Here is a 19,620-nt window from a genome sequence, read left to right on the forward strand (position 1 = left end):
TGAGGGACTGTGTGTAAAAGAGGCAGAAAACAGTGTCTGTGCTTACCAATTCTGTCCATAAGCCCCTGGAGTTTTCTTTCACTACTCTGTATCTTGGCTGCTGTCATTCATATCTAAATTTCATAGGATCAGATTCTTTGAAGCACAACAGCAGAAGGAAGACATGTCCCTGACAAAATGCATTTTGTGGCAGTTCATGTCACAGGCCTGTGACAGGAGCAATGTCACAGGCACTGCTGGTGTCTCGGCACTGTCCCAGCTGTGGGGCTGTCCCCTGATCCCCAGGGCTGGATCAGTTTTAAGAACTACCTGAACAACAACTGAGTGAAATGAATATTCAAGTCAGGTTACTTTACAGGGTTTAACCTCTTCTACAGTGTATCAAGTGAAAAAATAAAAACAGTACTTGTTTCACTTTCAGGGAGCATTGTACATCCAGAATTGCTGATGTAGGAAAATTAGGACTTCTAATTTTTTCCACAGCCTATAAAGCAAAACCTTGCACAAGTTTCAGTACAATTAGAATTAATTTCTATTTTATACATTACTAGTGAACTGGGATTTTTCTATTTTTTTTCATGTGAGATTTGAAGTATTTAAAATAAGAGTACAGTGGTACACTTACATTATATGGCAGGGTTCATTTCTGTCCTTCAAGCAGTGCCCTTTTTCCCATTTCTTTTTTGTAGGAAATGTAGTTTTAATATATTTTGATCCAGCATGAGTATTTTTCACTCCACACCAAGGTGCATCTAGTTTAATTAAAAAAAAATAGAATTAGGAGTGCAATTGTTTGAGAATAGCATGAGATAGTTTAATCAACTACTTCTACAGATGAAAGTTCCTGCAGTCTCTTTCTAGCAGTGACCTCCAACTCAAAAGGAAATTTAAGAGGTCTGGGCAATTTAACATCTTGGATTTTTATGCCATTTTCTTCAGGATTTTACACTTGAAAAAATCAGCAGTAATACACAACACTAATTTCTTCTGACATGATAAAGACAGCCAGATATACTGCATGCATTCCACAGAAACTTCCTGTATAACAGGTCTGTAGTTCATGTGCAAGTAAATTTAAGGATTTAGCAGTTTGTGATTTCCTTTCTCAGATTCAGAAATTAAAGTAAATACTGTATTTGTGACTGTCAGTTATTGATAATTGAACATGAAAAAAGAAAACATCCCTGGTCAGTCTATTAAAATGACTGCTCAGTGGGCTAAGGGAATTCAAGCATTCTTCCACCTATTCCATTTAAAGAGCAGTTGTTTCCAAATGCCATTACTGCTGCCAGCAGCTAACTCATAGCCATTGCCCGGTGCTTGGCACATCTCCAGCAAGCTACATTTTAAAAGATACTCAAGCAGGATTCTGGTACATTTAAAAATCTGGGTTGTCAATTTGTCCTTTTCATCTTCCCCTGCAATGTCAGGAACTGACACAGCAGCTTATTTCTTCCAGCAGAAAGCTGGAAAGGAATATTTCTGTACACTGCTTTCTCAAGTGGAGAAAACAGCCAGTCCTTTTCCTGGTCTGAATTCTTTAGGTCTTGATTCTGCTTTATGACTGTCACACCAGCAGATCTCATTGCCCATTGTCACAAACTGACCAAGATATAAAATCTTACCAGTCTCTATCATTAATCGTTCACTGGGAATTGACTTCAGTGTCTCCAAGTTAGCTTCTGTTTTCAGTGAACTAGAAAATTTAGAGTTTGTTTAGTTAAAAAACCAACATAAAAAGTGTATAAGAGTAATTACTGTGCCTGTTGAAGTGTTTTGTAGCAAAGGCAGCTTCCTAAATAATGTTATTAATGAATAAAATTTGCTTCCTTTTTTAACAATACTGCCTGCAAATTAAAATTTTGCAGAAAACAGCAAATTCAGAGTTACTGGGAGAAGCCATCTCACCCCAGTAAGCTGCAGAACCCCTCTCTGGCTGCCCTTGCTTGCCTGGTAACAGGCTCTGTGCCTTACAAAGTGGTGCTGGCTGGCATTTGGCCAGGTGACTGCTGAGAATTCAGACTGCATAACCAGGAGATGAGGTACTCAGGTTACATTTGCATTACTCCAGCATTTGACAGGCAGCTTAAAATGAGGCTGTTTTTTAAACACTCCTCAAAAGGAATCTTTCCACGCTCAACAGCCTTATTTATTTACAAACAAGGATTGACCTGTGGGTAGTAGAGTGGACCTAGATTAGCTCACTGAGCTGCACGGCAAGAACTTTGATGGCTAACAGACAGAGAGCAGTTCTAAATCTGTCAGATGATTAAGGGTCTAGCAAGCTTTGAAAACTTGACCTCATTGTTTAAAAGAAAGCAATGAGTTCACTACAGCTGCCATTTTAAAGCAGTTACATTTCTTGTAAAGAACTTACCAGCCATTTATTCCAATATAAAGATCCAAATCTATTAGTGCTGCTGCTTGTTCCTTTGTGCCATCAAAAGAATGTACCTAGAACACAAATAAAAATATAAATGTATTTTTATTAAAACTCCAATCATTCAAAAGTATGTATTATCTTTTATTAGCATCACATACCTTTGACAGTATGCATTACACATCATTACAAACATCAGGACAGGACATGGCTCAGTTGATTCTGAATTTGAGCAAAGTTCAGGCTGAAGTCACCTGAATGCTGCACTACAACTGGTTACCACACTTTAACAGTGATAAATACGTGTAGAAAAGGCCTATCCAGTGATACTCTTCTGGCCCTGGAACTCCCTCTAAGTGATAGCTGGGAGATCATACTCAGGAAGTAATCCTGTACACACTGAATTTTTGTATTCTTTCCTCAGTATTCCCTACAGGGCACTGTCAGGGACACCATAGGAGTAGCATTCTCTCCACAGATGTTAGGCCAATGGAACTAGCAAGACAGACTGCTTGGTCATTCCAGGGACTGGAGAGGAAGTGGAGGGTCGCAAGTTACAAACAGTGTAATGCAGCTGGGAACTGCATCTTCTCAGCCTGAGTGGAGTAAAGAGACTGCTCTGCTTCCCTGTGCTGGGACAGGCACAGGCAGTTGCAGAGGATACCTGCTTGTTTCTCCCCTGGTTCCTGGCTGTGCAGGAAAAAAGAAAGGGAGGAAGGAAGAGCCTTCACAGCATTACATAAGAGCAGAACATGCAAAGCACTGAGTGTGGGGAAGGGTTTTGTGGTAACAAAGGACAAACCTGGGGACTGCAATATTCTTGTAGGAGGTGTGGTCTCATGTTAGAATAATCTGAGTATTCATCCCTTTTGAAAAATCCAGTCATAATCAAAACCTGAAAAAGCAATGCTGGACTTCTCCAACCATTTCACCCAAAGCTTTTCCTGTTAGGCTTTTGAATTGAAAATGTGATCTGAGTATCTAAAGACATAAAGTAATCAAAAATTCCATCTGGATCTAATTTGAAAACGACGTCTTAACATCAGAAGCAAATGTCTGAGGTTATGGCTTCCATTGGGAACATGCATCTAAATTATTTGCGGTCTGAATGCATTGCAGTTACAGACACTGACGAATTGGGAAAAGGCCAATGGCAATGATGAGGTGCTTTAACTGTCCTTCTAGCAGGCCAAGAAAAACTCTTCACATCAGCTGCAGAGCTTTTTCTCAGCCTATCTTCTTACCTTACAAAAATTCTGTCAAATAAGCAATGAAAATAAAAATAATAAAAGGGACTGGAAAACGCACTGATTAATAACAGCTTAAATCATATAACAGGAAGCCTACCCAGATTCCATGACAAACAAGAAATTGCATATTAAGCAACAATATTCACACACATGCATGGAAAAATGAATGCTACACTGAAGTCCACACTTACCACCCCTCCTACAACTCTATCTCGGTTTCTTCTCATTATGTCTATGAAATGAAATAAATAAAAATGTAAGATAGCTTTATAACAGACAAATATGAAAGATTATCATGTTCAGAATTTACTCTGGATATGAAATTCTCAAACAAAACCCACCTAAAAATTCAGTGTGTGAATTTCTACAGTGGAGAAACATGGGCAGCTGCATCTGTTCTGACAAGTCAAACTGTTTTTCAAAATACCTGTAAAATAAAATTCACCTTTAGAGAAACTCAGTGTAAGAACAAATAAAGACAGTAAAAGATTTTTTTCCCCAAGCTTCTGTCCTCCAGAGCTAAAGAGAGAATTAATGGATTTGCCGTGGAAAAGTTCTTATTTGTGCAAGGATTTAAAAGAACCTCGTTCCCATGTGTATTGCCATAGCCGTGATCTATGCTTGAAGACAGGTAAGTGGCCAAGAGCATCAGTACTGCAGAATGTATATATGTATATGCTGAGCATGTACTCCTATGTAGTGTGGGTGCTGGAGTTCATTTGTATTTATTTATTTATTTTTAATGGAAGAGGAACTGACTGTTCTTTCCACAAAGTTCTGAAATGTCAGGAATGGAGAGTGTGGATGACACAGAGGCCACTATTTCAAGAAGCACTCATAAACAGTGAGGGTGAGCAGGGGAGCGTTGTACAGGCTTCTACAGCCTCCAATGGCCAAACTGCATCAGAGCTGCTGACCTGTGAATAACAATCCATGGAGGTCAGCCTTGCCTCTCTTGGGATGGAACAAATACCAGATTAGACATCATACTTCTGCCCCATTCTGCCCATTGTCTTCACCTGTTTTTCCTCCCCTCCTCCGTGTTCCTTCATCCTTTCCTTTTCACTCATTTTTATCCCTCTCCTACTTTGTACTCCTAGAGTTGCCCTTGATGGAGCGGTAACAGCGAGGCTGCACCCTGTGAAGAGACACTGGAATGTGGACAGAGGGAAGGTAAGGAGGTAGCCAGGTTCCCCAATGCAACTGAACGCAAAGGAAACTACTTAGCACTGAACTAACCTGCGCTTGTCATTAGCAGCGAGCTCTGCAATTACCATTCCACATCTCTGCTGCCCCACTCCACCCAGGCAGGGAAATCATGCTCAGGGAACACAGCAGAGGAACCTAAGCATGGCGGAAGGCCAGCAGTGCATGGATGACTCAGTGTCCACCCACAGTTTGAAAGGTGACGCTATTTGGGCGAAACAGGAGAACAACACTGCCCATCCCAACAGGCTGGGGCCCTATGCACATACTGGATTTCTTGAGGTGTTGCTGTTAAAAAACAGACCAGGGCACTGTGAAATTCCCATCAGTTATCATGCCCATTTCAAAGGCAAACTCCAGTGATCACATGCTGTTGTGTATGAGTCATATATCAATCAGGGGAAAGTGGCAGCAAACCATCATCAGTTTGATTTACATTTTCCTAAAAAAATCAACCAAACAAAAACCCCAAAACAAATATGCAACTGATAATTTAATGTAATTTTCACTATTTTCTGTATATTACAGGTTGATATTTCTCAGATCAAAGTTACCTTCCCTGTTAATCAGTGCAAATCTTTGCTATAAAACAGGTTAAACAAATCAGCTGTAACATTGAAAACTGACATGAAAATTCATGAGAATGCATTAGACCTACTCTGAATCTTCTTTGTCTAGATATTGTGCTTAGTTTAGCTTGTTTGACTCAATATAAATTAATTGCAACTCATGATTGCTCTTGTGGTTAAATAGCCACAATTGCTTGATTTTTGGTCTGGGTTTTTTTTTTAACAGAATACTTGTTTCATATGGGAAAGAGGTTTTAGAGACAGAACTGCAAATAAGCTCCCTAAGTAACCTACTGGCCAAGTTCAATTTGAGAAGGGTAGTGCCTTGAAAGTACAAAGTTTACTGCCTCTACAAATGGAAATGTAACTCAAGCTTCTTCCATTTCTAGCAACAATGAAGCCAAACACGTTGCTCCTTGGCCTGTCAAAGAGAAAGGGGAGCTGGATGGGGAAGTTATTGAAAAGAAAAAAAAAAAAAATTAAAAAAAATTTTAAAAACCCAAACCCTGGAAAAGCATGAAGAAACCAGACATACAGTGATTGGAATGGTAACAAAATAACTCAGTAGGAAACTAACCCTAATGAGTTCCAGTGCTTAAGGAACAACCTGTTCCTTTGAGCAAGCAGACTGTCATTCAATATATGCCAATTTTGTGTAACTTCACCATTTCCCTCATAGTCTGAAAATACTTCTGCATGGTTGTTTGCAGGCTTAGTTTTGACCATCATACTTTTGACCATCATGTTCAAATGCTACAGGATCAAGACACTAAAGGAGCTAAAGCAAACTGGCCTTGCTCAGGTGGATCTCCAGATAAACTCTTCTGAATTAATTTGAGTAATGGTGCATGTGATATTGTTCACTTCACCCAGTTTGGTTGAGAAAACTCCTGGCTTTGTGTTGCTACACCCCACAAACCCCTCCCAGTAGTACAGCAGATATGAAACTTCTACATGCTTACCAGTGCATTTATAATACAACTTTCACCATAATATGAAGGCAGTACCTTCATCTTACTACCATTCAAATCACCACTTTCTGTTGGAAAAGTTTTGAGAATGGGGAAAATTTTTGAAATAAAAAGTTCTTAGGAATGCTACAACAAAGGAATTTAATTTTTATTAGATTCTCATCTTTATTAACTTTTTTTTTTTTAACTGAAGAAAAAGGGTCAAAAATAATGTTCATTTTTTACAGGTGAAAATTATCCAAAAGAAAACACAGCATAACTAACCAGAAAAATAATGATTAAATACTGAATGAAACAGAGGTCATGCTCTGATACTGCCTGGGAAACAAACATGCTGCTCTTCTGCAGGGGAACTGTGCAGGTGCTTGCCAGCCCTCCCTGTGAGTGCTGCACCTGAACTATAGAGCAGCTGAAAACCAGTGAACTGTCTCCATGTATTTCACACTCTGCCTTCCTTTGTTTAGTTCACTGATCAGGCCTGTCATCTCTTTCCTCACAACTCAATTTCAGTGCACCCAATTAGAAGCCACTACAGCTCTTCAGCTGCAGTCCATTGGACAGTGAAATGAGATATGTATTTTTTTCTCTCTATAACACCAAGGCAGTTAAGGATCTTAAAATCTGATACTCCATCAGTGTTTTAGTTTGCCACAGAAAAGAAACAGCTTCTGCTCCAAGGTGTGCTTTGCTGAACTTCATGTACACTGAATTCTACTGGGGAAAAAAAGTCCTGTCCCCTTTGCTGAGTATTTAACTGCAGGTCTGTAGCATTATGAAGAAATTCACTCCTCCTACTGCTAACATGTAGCAATTAGAAAAAACGCATCCAACCACTGCCCCCCAGTGACTAATTTACTCAAAACAGTAACATGCAAGCATAAGTCATAGATCACCCATGTTATTCGAATTTATCACCTGTGTCTTTCAGTCAGTTCCCTCTGCAGAGGTAAGTTCTCAATGCAAGAATGCAGGCTGATTTTAGGGACTGTAGTAGCTTCTTTCCATTCTTAGCATCTATGCTGCACGTTACTTCTCCACCTGCTGAGATTACCTTTACCATCAGCTCTCCATCACTGGCTCCCAGCTAACACCTTCCTTACTAAAAGCTCTTTTTTCCCCACTGCTGATAGTTCTGTTCCCTTCCCCATGACTTTCACTCAACAACCCAATTCTTTCACATACTACATTTATGTTATTTTCCCCATGAGCCTCTTAGAGCACTTAACTAAGCTCTAACTCAAGAATGAACATCTGTCACACCAGAAATTGACAATTTCTGATCAATTTTACAGAAAAAGACATGCTGACATAACACACGTTGACATAAGTCAACACCAGGCAGGTAGCAAAATATAGCACATTGCACTACTTGAATGTAGGCATGTTTCCTTAAATTCCCATTTCTGCCAAAAAAACCCTGGGCCCAATCCTGCAAATTTTAGGGCTGGACCTGACAGTATGTTATATGGCAGAACACAAATAGATAGGAAACACTCCTGTAAATTGCTACAAGTCAATTCACAGTCATCAAAAGTTTCTTACTTGAGTTGGATGTCCTTTGGGCAAAATTCTAACCTATCGAAATCTACAAACAGAAAGAACAAAAAACCCATTTAGTATTTTAGGAGTTTTTCAGTACATGTCTAGAAAAAGTAAATATTGAAGTACTAAGAGAACACTTACCTAAGCCACATTCTCCAACTGCTATTACCTTTGTCCTATTTTTTTCAATCAGATTTTTTAATTCAGATAAATACTGTTCAGGGCTACTCTGCTCAAATTCTCCACAGCGAGTAGGATGACAGCCAACTGTACTGAAAAACATGTCTAAAGCAAGAGAGTATTAGGAGGTTTTAAGAAAAACAAAAAGAAAATTTATTCAAGGTATAGACAGTATCTGCCTCTGGAGGATTATTTTTAGTTGGTCATAATTTTAAAAGAAAACTACCTTTGAACATCTTTATCTTAGTGATAATTTCATTAGACAGACATTTTCTGCCTTAAAAATATCAGACAATATCTCCAATGGGGGCTTGTGCACGTGTCTCTTTTTAGTACACTTTATTTGGTGTCCTCCAAAACTGCAACTCAGAGCTTAACGGTTCTGGTGGAGCAGCCCTCAATAAATCATACAACTGCTGAGGCTAGAAGAGACCACTTGAGATCATTTAGAAATACATCTTGTTCAAAGTGCATCAGGTTAGCCCAGCTGTAAGATCTGCAGAGAGCATTTCCCCATGTGCCCCTGTGTAAGCTGTCAAAGAATTTCACAGGTCAAATCTGCCTGATTTCCCAAGTATCTAATCTAAATTACCTTGCCAAAACTAACATTTCTGCTAAGTGTAAAAGCACTGGGGAAGGAAAAAAACAGATAAGGCCCTGAGCAACTTGCCCTAATGTTCAAGCCAGTCCTCCTTCAATGGGAAGTGGGGAGGTGGACTGGGTCAAACCAAATTACCTCCCTGGGTTCATTCAAACCAAAATTATTTTATATTTCTGTTAGCAAATAGTATAATGTGTTTTAGTTCAAATACATATTTAAATAATTAGTAGATTGAAATTTGCCTAAAGATAAAAGAAGAGCCATTTTTCTTTCACAGAAAGAAAGGCAAAGCCAGGAGAAGGATCAAAAGAAAGATACCTCTCTTGATTAAGCTAGTCATGACAGATTGGTGAGTAAAAAACAAACAAAAAGTCAGAAAAACCCCATATATTTCTCAACATATTAGCATTTTACCTTATTTCTTGTATTATTGATACAGAAACTTGTATCAATATCTCTATTCCAGAAATTTCTTAAAATTTTAATTTTTATTTAGAAATAGAACACCCAGGAAAAGAGTGATTCCTTCCAACATCAGGGATCTGAAGAGCAACACACAGAAACTCATACACAATGCATTCATCCCACTCTGAAATGTAATTTCTCATTTTAATCTGGGATTCTATAAACACCTCTGGGGCAGGTCCTTTTGAACTCAATTCTGAGAGCAGAGAATGTTACATTTTTGACTGACAATGTAAATTTAAAGTGAAAATACCATTTGTCTGTGCCAGCTGCAATGCATCTTTACTATCTTCTAGACTCCCACCTGTAATCAAAAACTTGAAACAAGAAAAGTACTGTCAGTTGGATGTTCTTTGAACATCAAACAGGATGTTTAAGAAAACAGATATGAGAAAGAATCTCAACAGAAAACATCAGAATACAATTACTAATATATATAAAACAAGATTTCATAAATCAGCAATAAACCTTGATGGTCCTCAGGAGCTAGTAAATACACTAGGCAGCAAAACATGATTTTTTTTCCCTTCATCAAGTATCTTTTATGCTAAGCATTTAAATCACTACAGGAATAAAATACTTCTATTTGCAGCAATATTCACTTCATTAGACAGTGACTAAAGACACTGTATTAGCACTCAAGAAACGATACTTGGAAACATTCTCCTTGTCCTAGAGCTGGGGAAAGTAAAGAATCCCAAAGATCCAAAACAAGATAAGAATAAGTAGTTAAACCAAAAAATAAGTCTGTATCAGAGCTGGGATTATAAATTTAAGAATTTCCATCTCTGATCTTTTATTTTACCTTAAACTCAAAGTCACCACACCAGAATTGTTGCCTACAGTGTACTTTTTTGAACTACCACTTGCAGAATAGTTCACCCTAGGTTGTAACATCCATGACTACAGTGCTTTTGGACAACTCTTCTCTCTACAGGTGCTATCCACCAGGCTCTGTCAGCACCAGCTCAGACATTCCTGCAGTGAGCTCATGACAGACAGGCACATCCCAACGATACCATTAAGAAATGTTAAGCTGAAAATGGCTCAGTGTGTACACAACACAGGGCAAAACTTCACAAAAAATTACCATAAAGCAGCAGCTATACAGAAAAATAAAAGTATTTTCTAATAAGCAGATTCAGCTTCTATGCAAGTAGGAACAATCTGTGATGGAATAGGTTTCTGACACTGTACAGGCCAGTAGAAAGACTGAGAACAGCTAAGGACAGGAACTCCTGATTAACATGTCTCAATCCACTGTGCATCTTGAAAAAGTTATGCAGCTAATCTATTTTTGGTGATAAGATAAAAAAATGCTACTTATTTTCAGAGGCTGGTATAAAGATTAAATAGCACTTCTATAGCACATATAAATGTGACCTCAATCCTGTATTTGCTGCAGTAGGGTAACTTCTCCATCACTAGTTTTCTTTTTTTGTCTCCCGGTGCATTTCACACTCTTTTCAGATGAGAGTTTTTCAACAAACTCTGAAGATGCCTGTTCCTCTAGCTGTTAAAGGAGCGTTTATTTCTTTATTTCTAATCTGGTAGCCTTATGAGTGCAGTAGAACAGTTTGTACCAGTATGCATTGTATTCTATGTTAATTCATATTTTTGTCAAAAATGTATTAGTTTAAAGAGAGAGAGGCAGGTTAAACTACTGTATCTAAAGGAATGTGATGCACTGCTGAAAACATCAATTTCAAGTTCAGTTACAAATTCTCTCATAATGATGCTGTTTTAATACATGTAAGCCAGTATTTACCACCAAACATTCAGATGTCTCAACTCTTAAGAGTTTGTGGGCACTCCCAACTCTTCTGTAGTTACCAATTTCCTTTACATATAGAAATATCTGAAGAACCTCAGTCAGGAGAGTTTGATCTTCAGCAGTAATTGTTGATTACTAATCACAGAATCATTAAAGTTGGAAAAGACCTCCAATATCACTGAGTCCCACCTCTGACAGATCACTATTACCTTGTCAACTAAACCATAGTACTGAGTGCCACATCCAGTCATTTCTTGAACACTCCCATGGAACGATGACCACCACTTCCCTGAGCAGCCTGTTCCAATGCCTGACCACCCCTTCCATGAAGATACTCTTCCTTGATGTCCAGCCTGAACCTCCACTGGCAGAGCCGGAGGCCATTTCCTCTTGTCCTGTCACTGGTTGCCTGGGAAAAGAGACCAACCCCCACCTGGCTACAGTCTCCTTTCAGGAGTTGTAGAGAGTGATAAGGTCTCCTCTGAACCTCCTTTTCTTCAGGTTAAAAAACCCCCAGCCCCCTCAGCTGCTCCTCATAGGATTTATTCTCTAAGAGCCTCACAAGATACAAGAAGAAAGGAATGGTTGCCTATAATACAACATCGAAAATTATGTACCACTTCACTGCAGCAGGTCAGAGAATCTCTTTCTGTCAAAACTGTACAAAATAACTTCTACATCCACATCACCTACAATATCACGGAACTTCAATAATCATCTGTCCAAAAGGAAAGACAATGCTCTGCACAGAATACTTTTATTTTGTGCTATTGAAGGAAGTTAGTGCATTTTCCATTGCAAGTCCCAGAAACATTGTTTTAGTAGGAGAGCACTAAAAACCCCAAATATTAGAAAGCAGCTTAAAATTTTAAAGCAATTTCATTGTAAGAAATTACCTTTTTAATGCCAACTTTGACTGCTCTCTCTATTACATCCAGAAAGTCACCTGCAAAAGTTCGTAAGAATGTCATAAATTGAACTTGAGATTTTACAGCATAATTTAACTACTTTTCAATTTTCATGCAGTCAAAATTCTTATCATTAAATCTTTAAACCATACTTAATTAATTTTTATAAGACAGTAACAAAATACAATAACTGAAGATCCAATTTAAATCCAAGAAGTCAATGGAAGTTTTTGCACATACTTTAGGAGGCTCTCCATTTTTACATCCATATCTCAAGGCCATAAGAGTAAAAAAAAGCCCCACATTATAATTAGTAACTATGATTCAGCAATGCAATACTTTTGACAGACTACTGTTCATAACTCTCATATCAGTTTTTCAATGTAGATCAGCAATTGTCCATTTTGCTCTAGATGCAGAGTTACCTGCATGACAACAGCAATTAAGACAATGCATTTGGTTAGGGTATCCAACTTATTTAGTCAGGTTTTCTTCTTTAAGCCTAAATACATAAGGAGGATGGCTCGGTTTTTGACACAAAACTTCAGGAGGAAACACTCTGGAGTGAGGGTCTCCTCTAAAGGGAAAAGGGCCTCCCATTTTCCTCTGTCAATGAGACAAATGGGTCACAAGAAGTGAAAGTGGGAAAAAGAAACCAAACTGTTTATTAACACGCTAACAAAACAGGGTAGAACAGGATTAAAAAAACCCCTCAAAATACAACAAATTCCCGGAGAGGGAACAGACATGCAGGCTCGGACAAGCCGGGGCCACCCCGCGGGCCAGCCGGGGCCACCCCCGCAGGCTCCCCGGACCGGCGAGGAGGGAAGGGAGGCAGTGAGGCAAGAGGAGGGAAGGGGAAAAAGAACAAGAAAAACCAATAGAACCTTTTCCCAGCTAGCTGGAACACACAGGAAACCCAGAAAAACAGCACAGTGCTCCCAGCGCTCCCTCCCGAGCCCCACCGAGCTCCCCAAGCCCCCGAGCCGCTGGGCTGAGCCGCTGAACCGCCCCGCACTCGGGTCCTGCGGCTCCGGCCCCGCCCCCGGGTCCATCCTAAAGGCACAGCGTCCTTGGGCATTGAGCGGATGGTTAAGGAATGAAGGGACTTCATAACATCACCCCAGGACAGAGGAGAAGAAAGACACTCTAACATCATGTTCTGACATGCATGAGGGTTCTAATTTAGACAAAGGGATACTGTCTTCCAGCAGATACAAAGAAACATTTACCTTGATGTTTCTGTGTTCCCCTGTAGATTCCTCTGAACATAGGATCTGTCAGGTTAATACCAATATCTATGGAAAACCAAAGTAAAAATTAGAAGTTATAGTTGTTTTACATTTTATTCTGAGCATTAGTTAACTAGAGAAGACAAGAGAAACCCTAAATTAATAGCCACTGGACCAGCACATTGGTAAATCATAAAATGCTTAAACATAAGTTTATTTGCATAACTTGAGAACTTACTCCTTACTAGAAGTGACAGAAAATTTAAACTTTTGCCTCTGCGCAACTTCAGACTTTCTGTGAGTGTATTATGCACACCCTCATAGCTGCCAAAGCAAATACACATACACTTTTTATTGCAAGCAAATCCGCTTTTCACACGAAAACACAAATTTATGCAAACAACCATAAAGGAAGGGAAAATGCGGCATTTTCCACACAGCCTTTACACGGGTGGGAGCAGCAGCAGCAGAATGCCTCCCAAGAGCTGCCTGTTCTCCCTCCTGCTGCCATCCCTGGGCTATCCCACCCGCTCGGCAGCACTGACAGGACGCTGACAGGACACCTGCAATGCAGGTACCGGCCGGAGCTGCCCAGCCCAGCCCTCCTCACTCGGCTCCCACGGCTTTCCCTGCGCCGCAGCCTTGCAGCCAAGGCCTGAAGCACCGGCTGCAGGAACAGCAGCGCTGCAGCTGCCAGACCCCGCGCTTCCAGCGGCGATTCTAGCGGGAAGGGAAATTTTCCAAGGAAATATTAAGCTGCTCTACCACACACAGGGTTTCCGTATGAACCGACCTTTTAAAGTTATTTACATGCTTTCCGTTGAATTTCCTAAAAATACTAACATTTTCATCCAAGCCAGGTCCATACGATCAGAAACAACCACGACTAATGCGCCAATGCAGGACAGGGAACGAGAGGCGGCCGAACCCCCTGACCTGGGGGGTAACTGAGGAACAGCAGCCCCAGTGCCAGACACAGCACAAACATTCCCAAACGCTTCCTGGGGGCTCCGAGGCCGCCAAACCTCGGCCCGGGACACCGAGACGCACCGCAGGAGGCGACAAGCCCTGGCAGAGGGGCTGGGGCGGGACGTGACAAGCCCAAGAGACTGTAACAAGCCTAAGAGCCTGTGACAAGCCTGAGGAACTGGGAGAAGCCCTGGATGAGGGACTGCAGTAGGAGGCGATAAACACTGGATGAAGAGCTAGGACAAGCCCTACTACAGCACAGCCCGACAGCGCGGACCCTCAAGGAGCGGGGTAGCGGCGGTCGCCTCGGCCCGGCACCGGGCGAGGAGCAGGGAGCCTGGGTCGGGGACACGGGGACAGAAACCCCCCGCCCGCCCCGCCACCTCCTCACCGATGAACTTGGCGCGGCTCATGGCGGCTCCCGGCGCGCTCCGGCGGCAGCGCGGGCGGGGCCGCGCCGCCCTCCCGACATCCCCCGCGCGGAGGGGAAGGTGCTGTGAGGGCCCGGCGCCATGGCCGCGTACTTGACTCACCAGCAGAAGGTGCTGCGGCTGTACAAGAAATCCCTGCGGCACCTCGAGTCCTGGTGCATCCAGCGGTGAGGGCGAGGGGAGCTGGGCGTGGGGAGCGCTGGCCGCTCTCACATCGGGGCGCTTAGCCCCGCGCTTTGCTGGGCCTGGGGTGGGGGGGGGTGGTTGTTTTCCTCCTTACTGTGCATGACCTCTGTCTGTAGGGACAAGTACCGCTACTTCGCCTGCCTCCTGAGGGACCGGTTCGATAAGAACAAGGATGTGAAGGACATGGTGAAAGCCACCGCGCTGCTGAAGGCCGGCGAGGAAGAGTTCTGGGCCAGCCAGCATCCGCAGCCGTACATCTTGCCCGACTCCCCCGGGGGCACTTCCTACGAGAGATACGAGTGCTACAAGGTGAGGAGCCGGTAGTGCTGTGGATTGCTGCGCTTGCTTTGCGCTTGTTTTATGTATTGGACAGGGCCGCAGCTTGGCTCAGCAGTGTCACTTCATAGCTCGCTGAACATCTTGCCGCTTGTGTGGGAGGAGCTGCTCTGGTCCTTGAAAATGGAGTTTCTTGATCAGTCTGAACACCGCTAGTTGGTTTTTTGGGCTTTTTTCCCCCGGGATAATAATCTGCTCTTTTGCCAAACGCAGTCCGCCCGCTGACAGTGGCGGGTCAGGCTGGAAAAGGGGAGGCCTGAGCTGAGCTGGGGGAGTGAGCAGCGCCGAGGAAGCTCTGCTGCCTCCTGAGCACAGCCTTGGTTCCTCTGGTGAGGTCAGGTGTCACCTTGGCTGTCGAGGACTTCCCTTCACTCCGTCCTATGGTGCTTCCATCATTTTGAGTAATGGTACAAGTTATCATTTCACTTCATATGCTGCAGTGCCAGATTGTGTAGATTGTGCCACTGTGTGAAAGGAGCAGTGCCTGGAAATAGAAGCCTTATTTTTAGACTTTTTAAGGCACTTCTACAGGCTTTGACCATCAAGATAACTTTTGCTCCTAAATAAAGCATTCATCGAAAAGCATGGAAAAACACAGGGACTTTGCTTTCTTGGCATCATCTTTTTCATGCATTAGAAGTTAATACTGACCTAGAGACTGCATGCAGCTATTTTCTGATGAGTTTGAAAAAAGTGCTGGCACAAGACTGGATCTGATTGGATCTTTTTGCATAATAATCCACAGAAAAGGAAAAATATGACATAGATTTATCAGGGGCAGAATAAAGAACATAGGAGTGAAAGGAGAAGGACTTAAGCTTATGCTAAGGTCAAGGGCCTGAGCAGTAGTGGAGATAATAGTGACAGAGAATCTGAACAGAAAAAAGGCCAGCTGAGCAATCAAATGGTCAAGATTAGTCTTCATACAGAAACACAAACTGGGTTATGCTCTCTTTTCCCAGTTAGGCTAAAACTGTGCTCACAAAATGACTGTCACCAGGATTTGGCTGGTTTGTGTATCAGTGACTGTCCATTGTGGAATGCTGCTGCAAAATGTAATTTTTAGATCTCAGACTGTGTGGTGGTTTTAACTGGAGTTTGCTGTGTGTAGATATTTTTTTACTTCATCAGCTGTGCTATTTCTGTTCAATCAAAGGTTTGTTCTGTGATCAGAATCACAGCAGGAAACCAAAAGTGTGAGTATCTCTGAATGAATGATGGTACTGGAGCAACTTTTTCTTTTTTTCTTTTTTTTTAAGGATTGGGAGCTTTGGTGTGATTTTTTCAGTGTTTCTCTCTTTAAAATGTAAACAATTAATTATTCTTAAATGGCTGCAAAATTTTAAATTTTGGTTTTTTCTCTTGTCAGAAGGTCTTAGAGGTCAGACCATCCTCAAGATCTTAAAGGCCTAAGAAACTGCTCATTTCTTGGTAGTTGTAAATAAGAAGAAATGAGCTGTTATGCTCTGTCTCTGTCAAGTAAAATAAATTAGTAATTGGAGAGAAGGATTCCTCGAACCTGCTGCCTTTGAGAGAAGGAAGGGAAGAAATCAGATCTTCTCCTCCACCAGATGGAATTATTTTGAGAAGTTTAGAATAATCTAAGATGACCTGGGACTTGTTTTGGAATGCTGTGATTTAAGCAAGTCACTGTGATATCTTCCTATGGGTTAGGATAATGTGTGAAAAGTCCTGACCTCTGTCACTTGCCTTGAGATAGTCAGGCAGCTAGCTCTTAAATGTTGTTTTTATGTAGTACTTCAAAATAGAAAAAAACCTAGGGAGTAACACTGGCTCCAGCCTTTGTGTTTTGTTCTTCTGTGTACAAATGTGATTTCATATATAAAAATAGTATTTTAAATTATATTTTTCTTCAACAGCATCCTGAATGGTGCTTGGATTTCTGGCACCCTTCTGAGAAGGCAATGTATCCTGATTACTTTGCCAAACGAGAGCAATGGAAGAAGCTGCAGCAGGAAAGCTGGGAAAGAGAGGTCAGTGCTTGCTCTATGTGAAGGAAAGTCTCTTTAGCACACAGGTATCCTGTGTGACACAGATGTGTTCTTGGAAGAATTACTGAATATTTACTGCGGTCTCAGTTAGACTCTTCAGTACTGGAGCCCTTGCCAGTGTGAAACACTGACTTGACCTAAAATGCCTACACATTTGTTACAGCTTCTGAAAGGTTGTGAAGGGAATTTGAAGTTAAAGCTGAACCTGCAGCCTTGTGTCAGTTAGTGAGATCTGTTGTAGCAGTTTTGTGAAAAAAAAATTCCAAAGTGGGATGAAAGGAGACTTAATGACCAGAGAATTCCTCTTCTGCTGCTGTGGAGCTCTGACACTTCCTGGTTACACCTTTGAAAGTGATTTGCTGCAGTGGTCATCAATTGGGCATTGAGACTTAATTTCTGGCCATCCTAAACTGAGAGTTGGTTGGAAGAAGTTGGTGTTCCTAGAACAGTTCTTTGATTCAGTTGGATTGTATGGAGTGTGGCACTGAGCAGAATTAACACAGGGGCAGCCGGCACTTGTGCTGCTTCAAGGAGTGGGTATTGAAAGCATGTGAGGGGCTGTTGGTGACATGCAGGAACAGAAGTCTCCTACTGACTGCAGGGAAACTTGGTCTGGACTTGGAATTATCTGGCAGCTTCCACAGCAGCACAATTCAGCCTTTTTAGTAATGGTAGACATGAATTACATGGAAATAATGACCTTTTAAGTGAAATTTCCCTTGTAATTCACTTCTTGCTCTTAGAAATTCCTTCTTAATTAGGTAATATGAACCTACAGTGGTTACTGAGTAGAAGTTAATGTTAGGAAACATGAAACCTGTCAGCCAAAGGTGTTACCACTGGTTCTTCCCTGTGGAAGTAGGGCTCATTTTGCTCACTGCCCGGGCACTGAAAATCACATTATGGCGAAGTGTGTTAATATGTTAAAGCAGTTCTTTGTCTTGTCTTCTAGATTAAGCAGTTAAAAGATGAAACTCCAGCTGATGGCCCAAGAACTGAAGCTTTGCCTCCAGCTCGTAAGGAAGGGCATCTGCCCCCCATGTGGTGGCATCACGTCACTCGACCTCGTGAACAGCCCATGTGAGAGCACGTCGGGTGTGAAGGGCAGCAGTCTGTGCTGCAGGCAGGTGGCACCTCAGTGACCACTTGCTTTTCAAAATAATACAGAATAAAGCCAAATAAAGTAACAGAGAAGGTGTTTTACTGGCATACTGCTCTTCTCTGGCACACTCACACTTAAGTGCCAGCTTGTGCAGGCAGTTCATATCAGCCCCATAACTTGGAATGTGGTACTAAATACAGGCAAGGTGTTAAAACTGGAGTTAAAGATACTGACAGCAGCAGAGATGGGCTTTGGGTGCTCCTGTAATGAGGGTATTTCTGACCTTGCTGCAGGATCAAGACATCTTCCCTCCCTTCCCTCCTTGTTAGGCTCTTTGCTGAATTTTTCACTTTGGTATCAAATCTCACAAGACACAAACCTTCCTTACACCATGGTGTGTTCCTCATGGCATGGATAGCAGTGCTGTAGAGCACCAGAGGAAAGCTGACCCCCATATAAACTGAATCCCAGATAGCCACTGAGCTGCATCAGGTAACACGGGTGGGCTGCTGAGGATTGTGGCTGTTGTGTCCCCATTCATGGGTAACAAAGGGCTCTGGCAGTGTGACACACTGAACTGGGGACAAAAAGCTGTTTGTTTCTGGCCAAGTTCCCAGAGTATTGGTACAAGACACAGAAAGTTCTGCTAACACTTTCACTAACTGCCCTGTGAGAGAACAGATGGGATACAGCCACTGAACAAAAGCTCATAGGAAAACCTGCCTCTTCAGCTGATTTCCTATTTTTAGGGCTAGAAGAGGAGATGTAGGTTGCCTAATCTTACTTCCATTCTACAGAAGTTTCTTGACTGTGCCCATATTTTAACCTAAGGCTTAATATTTCTGTGAACCCCAATTGAACAAAAGATGGCAAGGCATGAACTTCAGCTCTTTTAAGGACTAAACATATTTAGCTCAGGAATCAAGCTTTAATCTGGCTGATTTTTAGAAAGTTTTAATGTGCTCCTTTTCAGTAAGTCTACATGCTAAAATAGGTCTGAATTTTGGAAGAGAAAAAAAAAAAAAAAGCCAGAAAAACGGCTTTACATATTCCATAGCTGAAATTTTCAATCCTGCCAGGAAGCAGGATCTGTTCTCTGTGCTCACTTAGTCCAAAGGTAGTGGGAGAACTGAGGCATGCCCTCTGCCAGCACAGCTGTTCAGCACATGCCGCACCTCGGGTTGGAGCTCTCCCTCGGAACAAGTGCCTTCCGTATTGAAACAGCTGAGCAAAAGCCCTGACACCCAAGTGAGACAAGATGCTCAGCAGTACTTGAGGTACAGCCATAGAGAGATGGGGCAATGAAACCATGATGCTTTTGGAGACATTTCCAGCCAGACCACCTTGGCTTTTCCTTTAACATCTTCCTGACTGTATTGGGACAGGATGGATAGGAGTTTACTTTCTCCATAGCAGCCCTCATAGTCCTGGGAAGGTGTTAAGAGCACACCAGTGCTCTGGCTACTGCTGAGCAGTGCTCCACAGCATCCAGGGTGTCCACTTGGC

The 19,620-nt window shown here is 41.9% G+C and overlaps 2 protein-coding genes across 4 annotated transcripts in view; one reads left to right on the forward strand and one right to left on the reverse strand.

Moving 5' to 3' along the window:
• The window catches only part of TATDN1 (TatD DNase domain containing 1), a 16,881-nt gene extending 2,372 nt beyond the window's left edge, over positions 1-14,509 (reverse strand). The window contains exons 1-11 of one of the 3 annotated variants that reach the window (XM_042036557.1): positions 14,439-14,509; positions 13,079-13,144; positions 11,835-11,884; positions 9,469-9,481; positions 8,060-8,203; positions 7,919-7,961; positions 3,972-4,057; positions 3,822-3,862; positions 2,378-2,454; positions 1,626-1,696; positions 626-752 (exon numbers count right to left, since the gene is read on the reverse strand). In XM_042036557.1, the coding sequence (XP_041892491.1) occupies positions 626-752; positions 1,626-1,696; positions 2,378-2,454; positions 3,822-3,862; positions 3,972-4,057; positions 7,919-7,961; positions 8,060-8,203; positions 9,469-9,481; positions 11,835-11,884; positions 13,079-13,144; positions 14,439-14,460 (740 nt within the window). In that variant the 5' untranslated portion in view covers positions 14,461-14,509. Of the gene's footprint in view, positions 1-625; positions 753-1,625; positions 1,697-2,377; positions 2,455-3,821; positions 3,863-3,971; positions 4,058-7,918; positions 7,962-8,059; positions 8,204-9,417; positions 9,482-11,834; positions 11,885-13,078; positions 13,145-14,438 lie in introns of those variants that run through there. The other 2 variants (XM_042036556.1, XM_042036558.1) reach the window with 2 other exon arrangements.
• NDUFB9 (NADH:ubiquinone oxidoreductase subunit B9) lies at positions 14,498-18,210 on the forward strand. Its single transcript, XM_042036559.1, has 4 exons — positions 14,498-14,645; positions 14,781-14,973; positions 16,881-16,994; positions 17,965-18,210. Exons 1-4 carry the CDS (start codon positions 14,560-14,562, stop codon positions 18,094-18,096), a joined length of 525 nt encoding a protein of 174 aa, XP_041892493.1. The 5' UTR covers positions 14,498-14,559; the 3' UTR covers positions 18,097-18,210.
• Positions 18,211-19,620: the final 1,410 nt, after the last annotated feature.

Source organism: Corvus kubaryi, unplaced genomic scaffold, assembly GCF_017639235.1.
Source record: "Corvus kubaryi isolate FWS band 111438036 unplaced genomic scaffold, C.kubaryi_AGA036_p1.0 37385, whole genome shotgun sequence".
NCBI classification, from domain to species: Eukaryota; Metazoa; Chordata; class Aves; order Passeriformes; family Corvidae; genus Corvus; species Corvus kubaryi.

What these genes read in the sequence shown, in the direction of transcription:
- NDUFB9 (XM_042036559.1), top strand. Translation starts at nt 14,560, where the DNA reads ATGGCCGCGTACTTGACTCACCAGCAGAAGGTGCTGCGGCTGTACAAG. An exon ending in AGAGATACGAGTGCTACAAG is followed by an intron (nt 14,974 to 16,880) that starts GTGAGGAGCCGG and finishes TTTCTTCAACAG; the next exon opens with CATCCTGAATGGTGCTTGGA. An exon ending in AGGAAAGCTGGGAAAGAGAG is followed by an intron (nt 16,995 to 17,964) that starts GTCAGTGCTTGC and finishes CTTGTCTTCTAG; the next exon opens with ATTAAGCAGTTAAAAGATGA.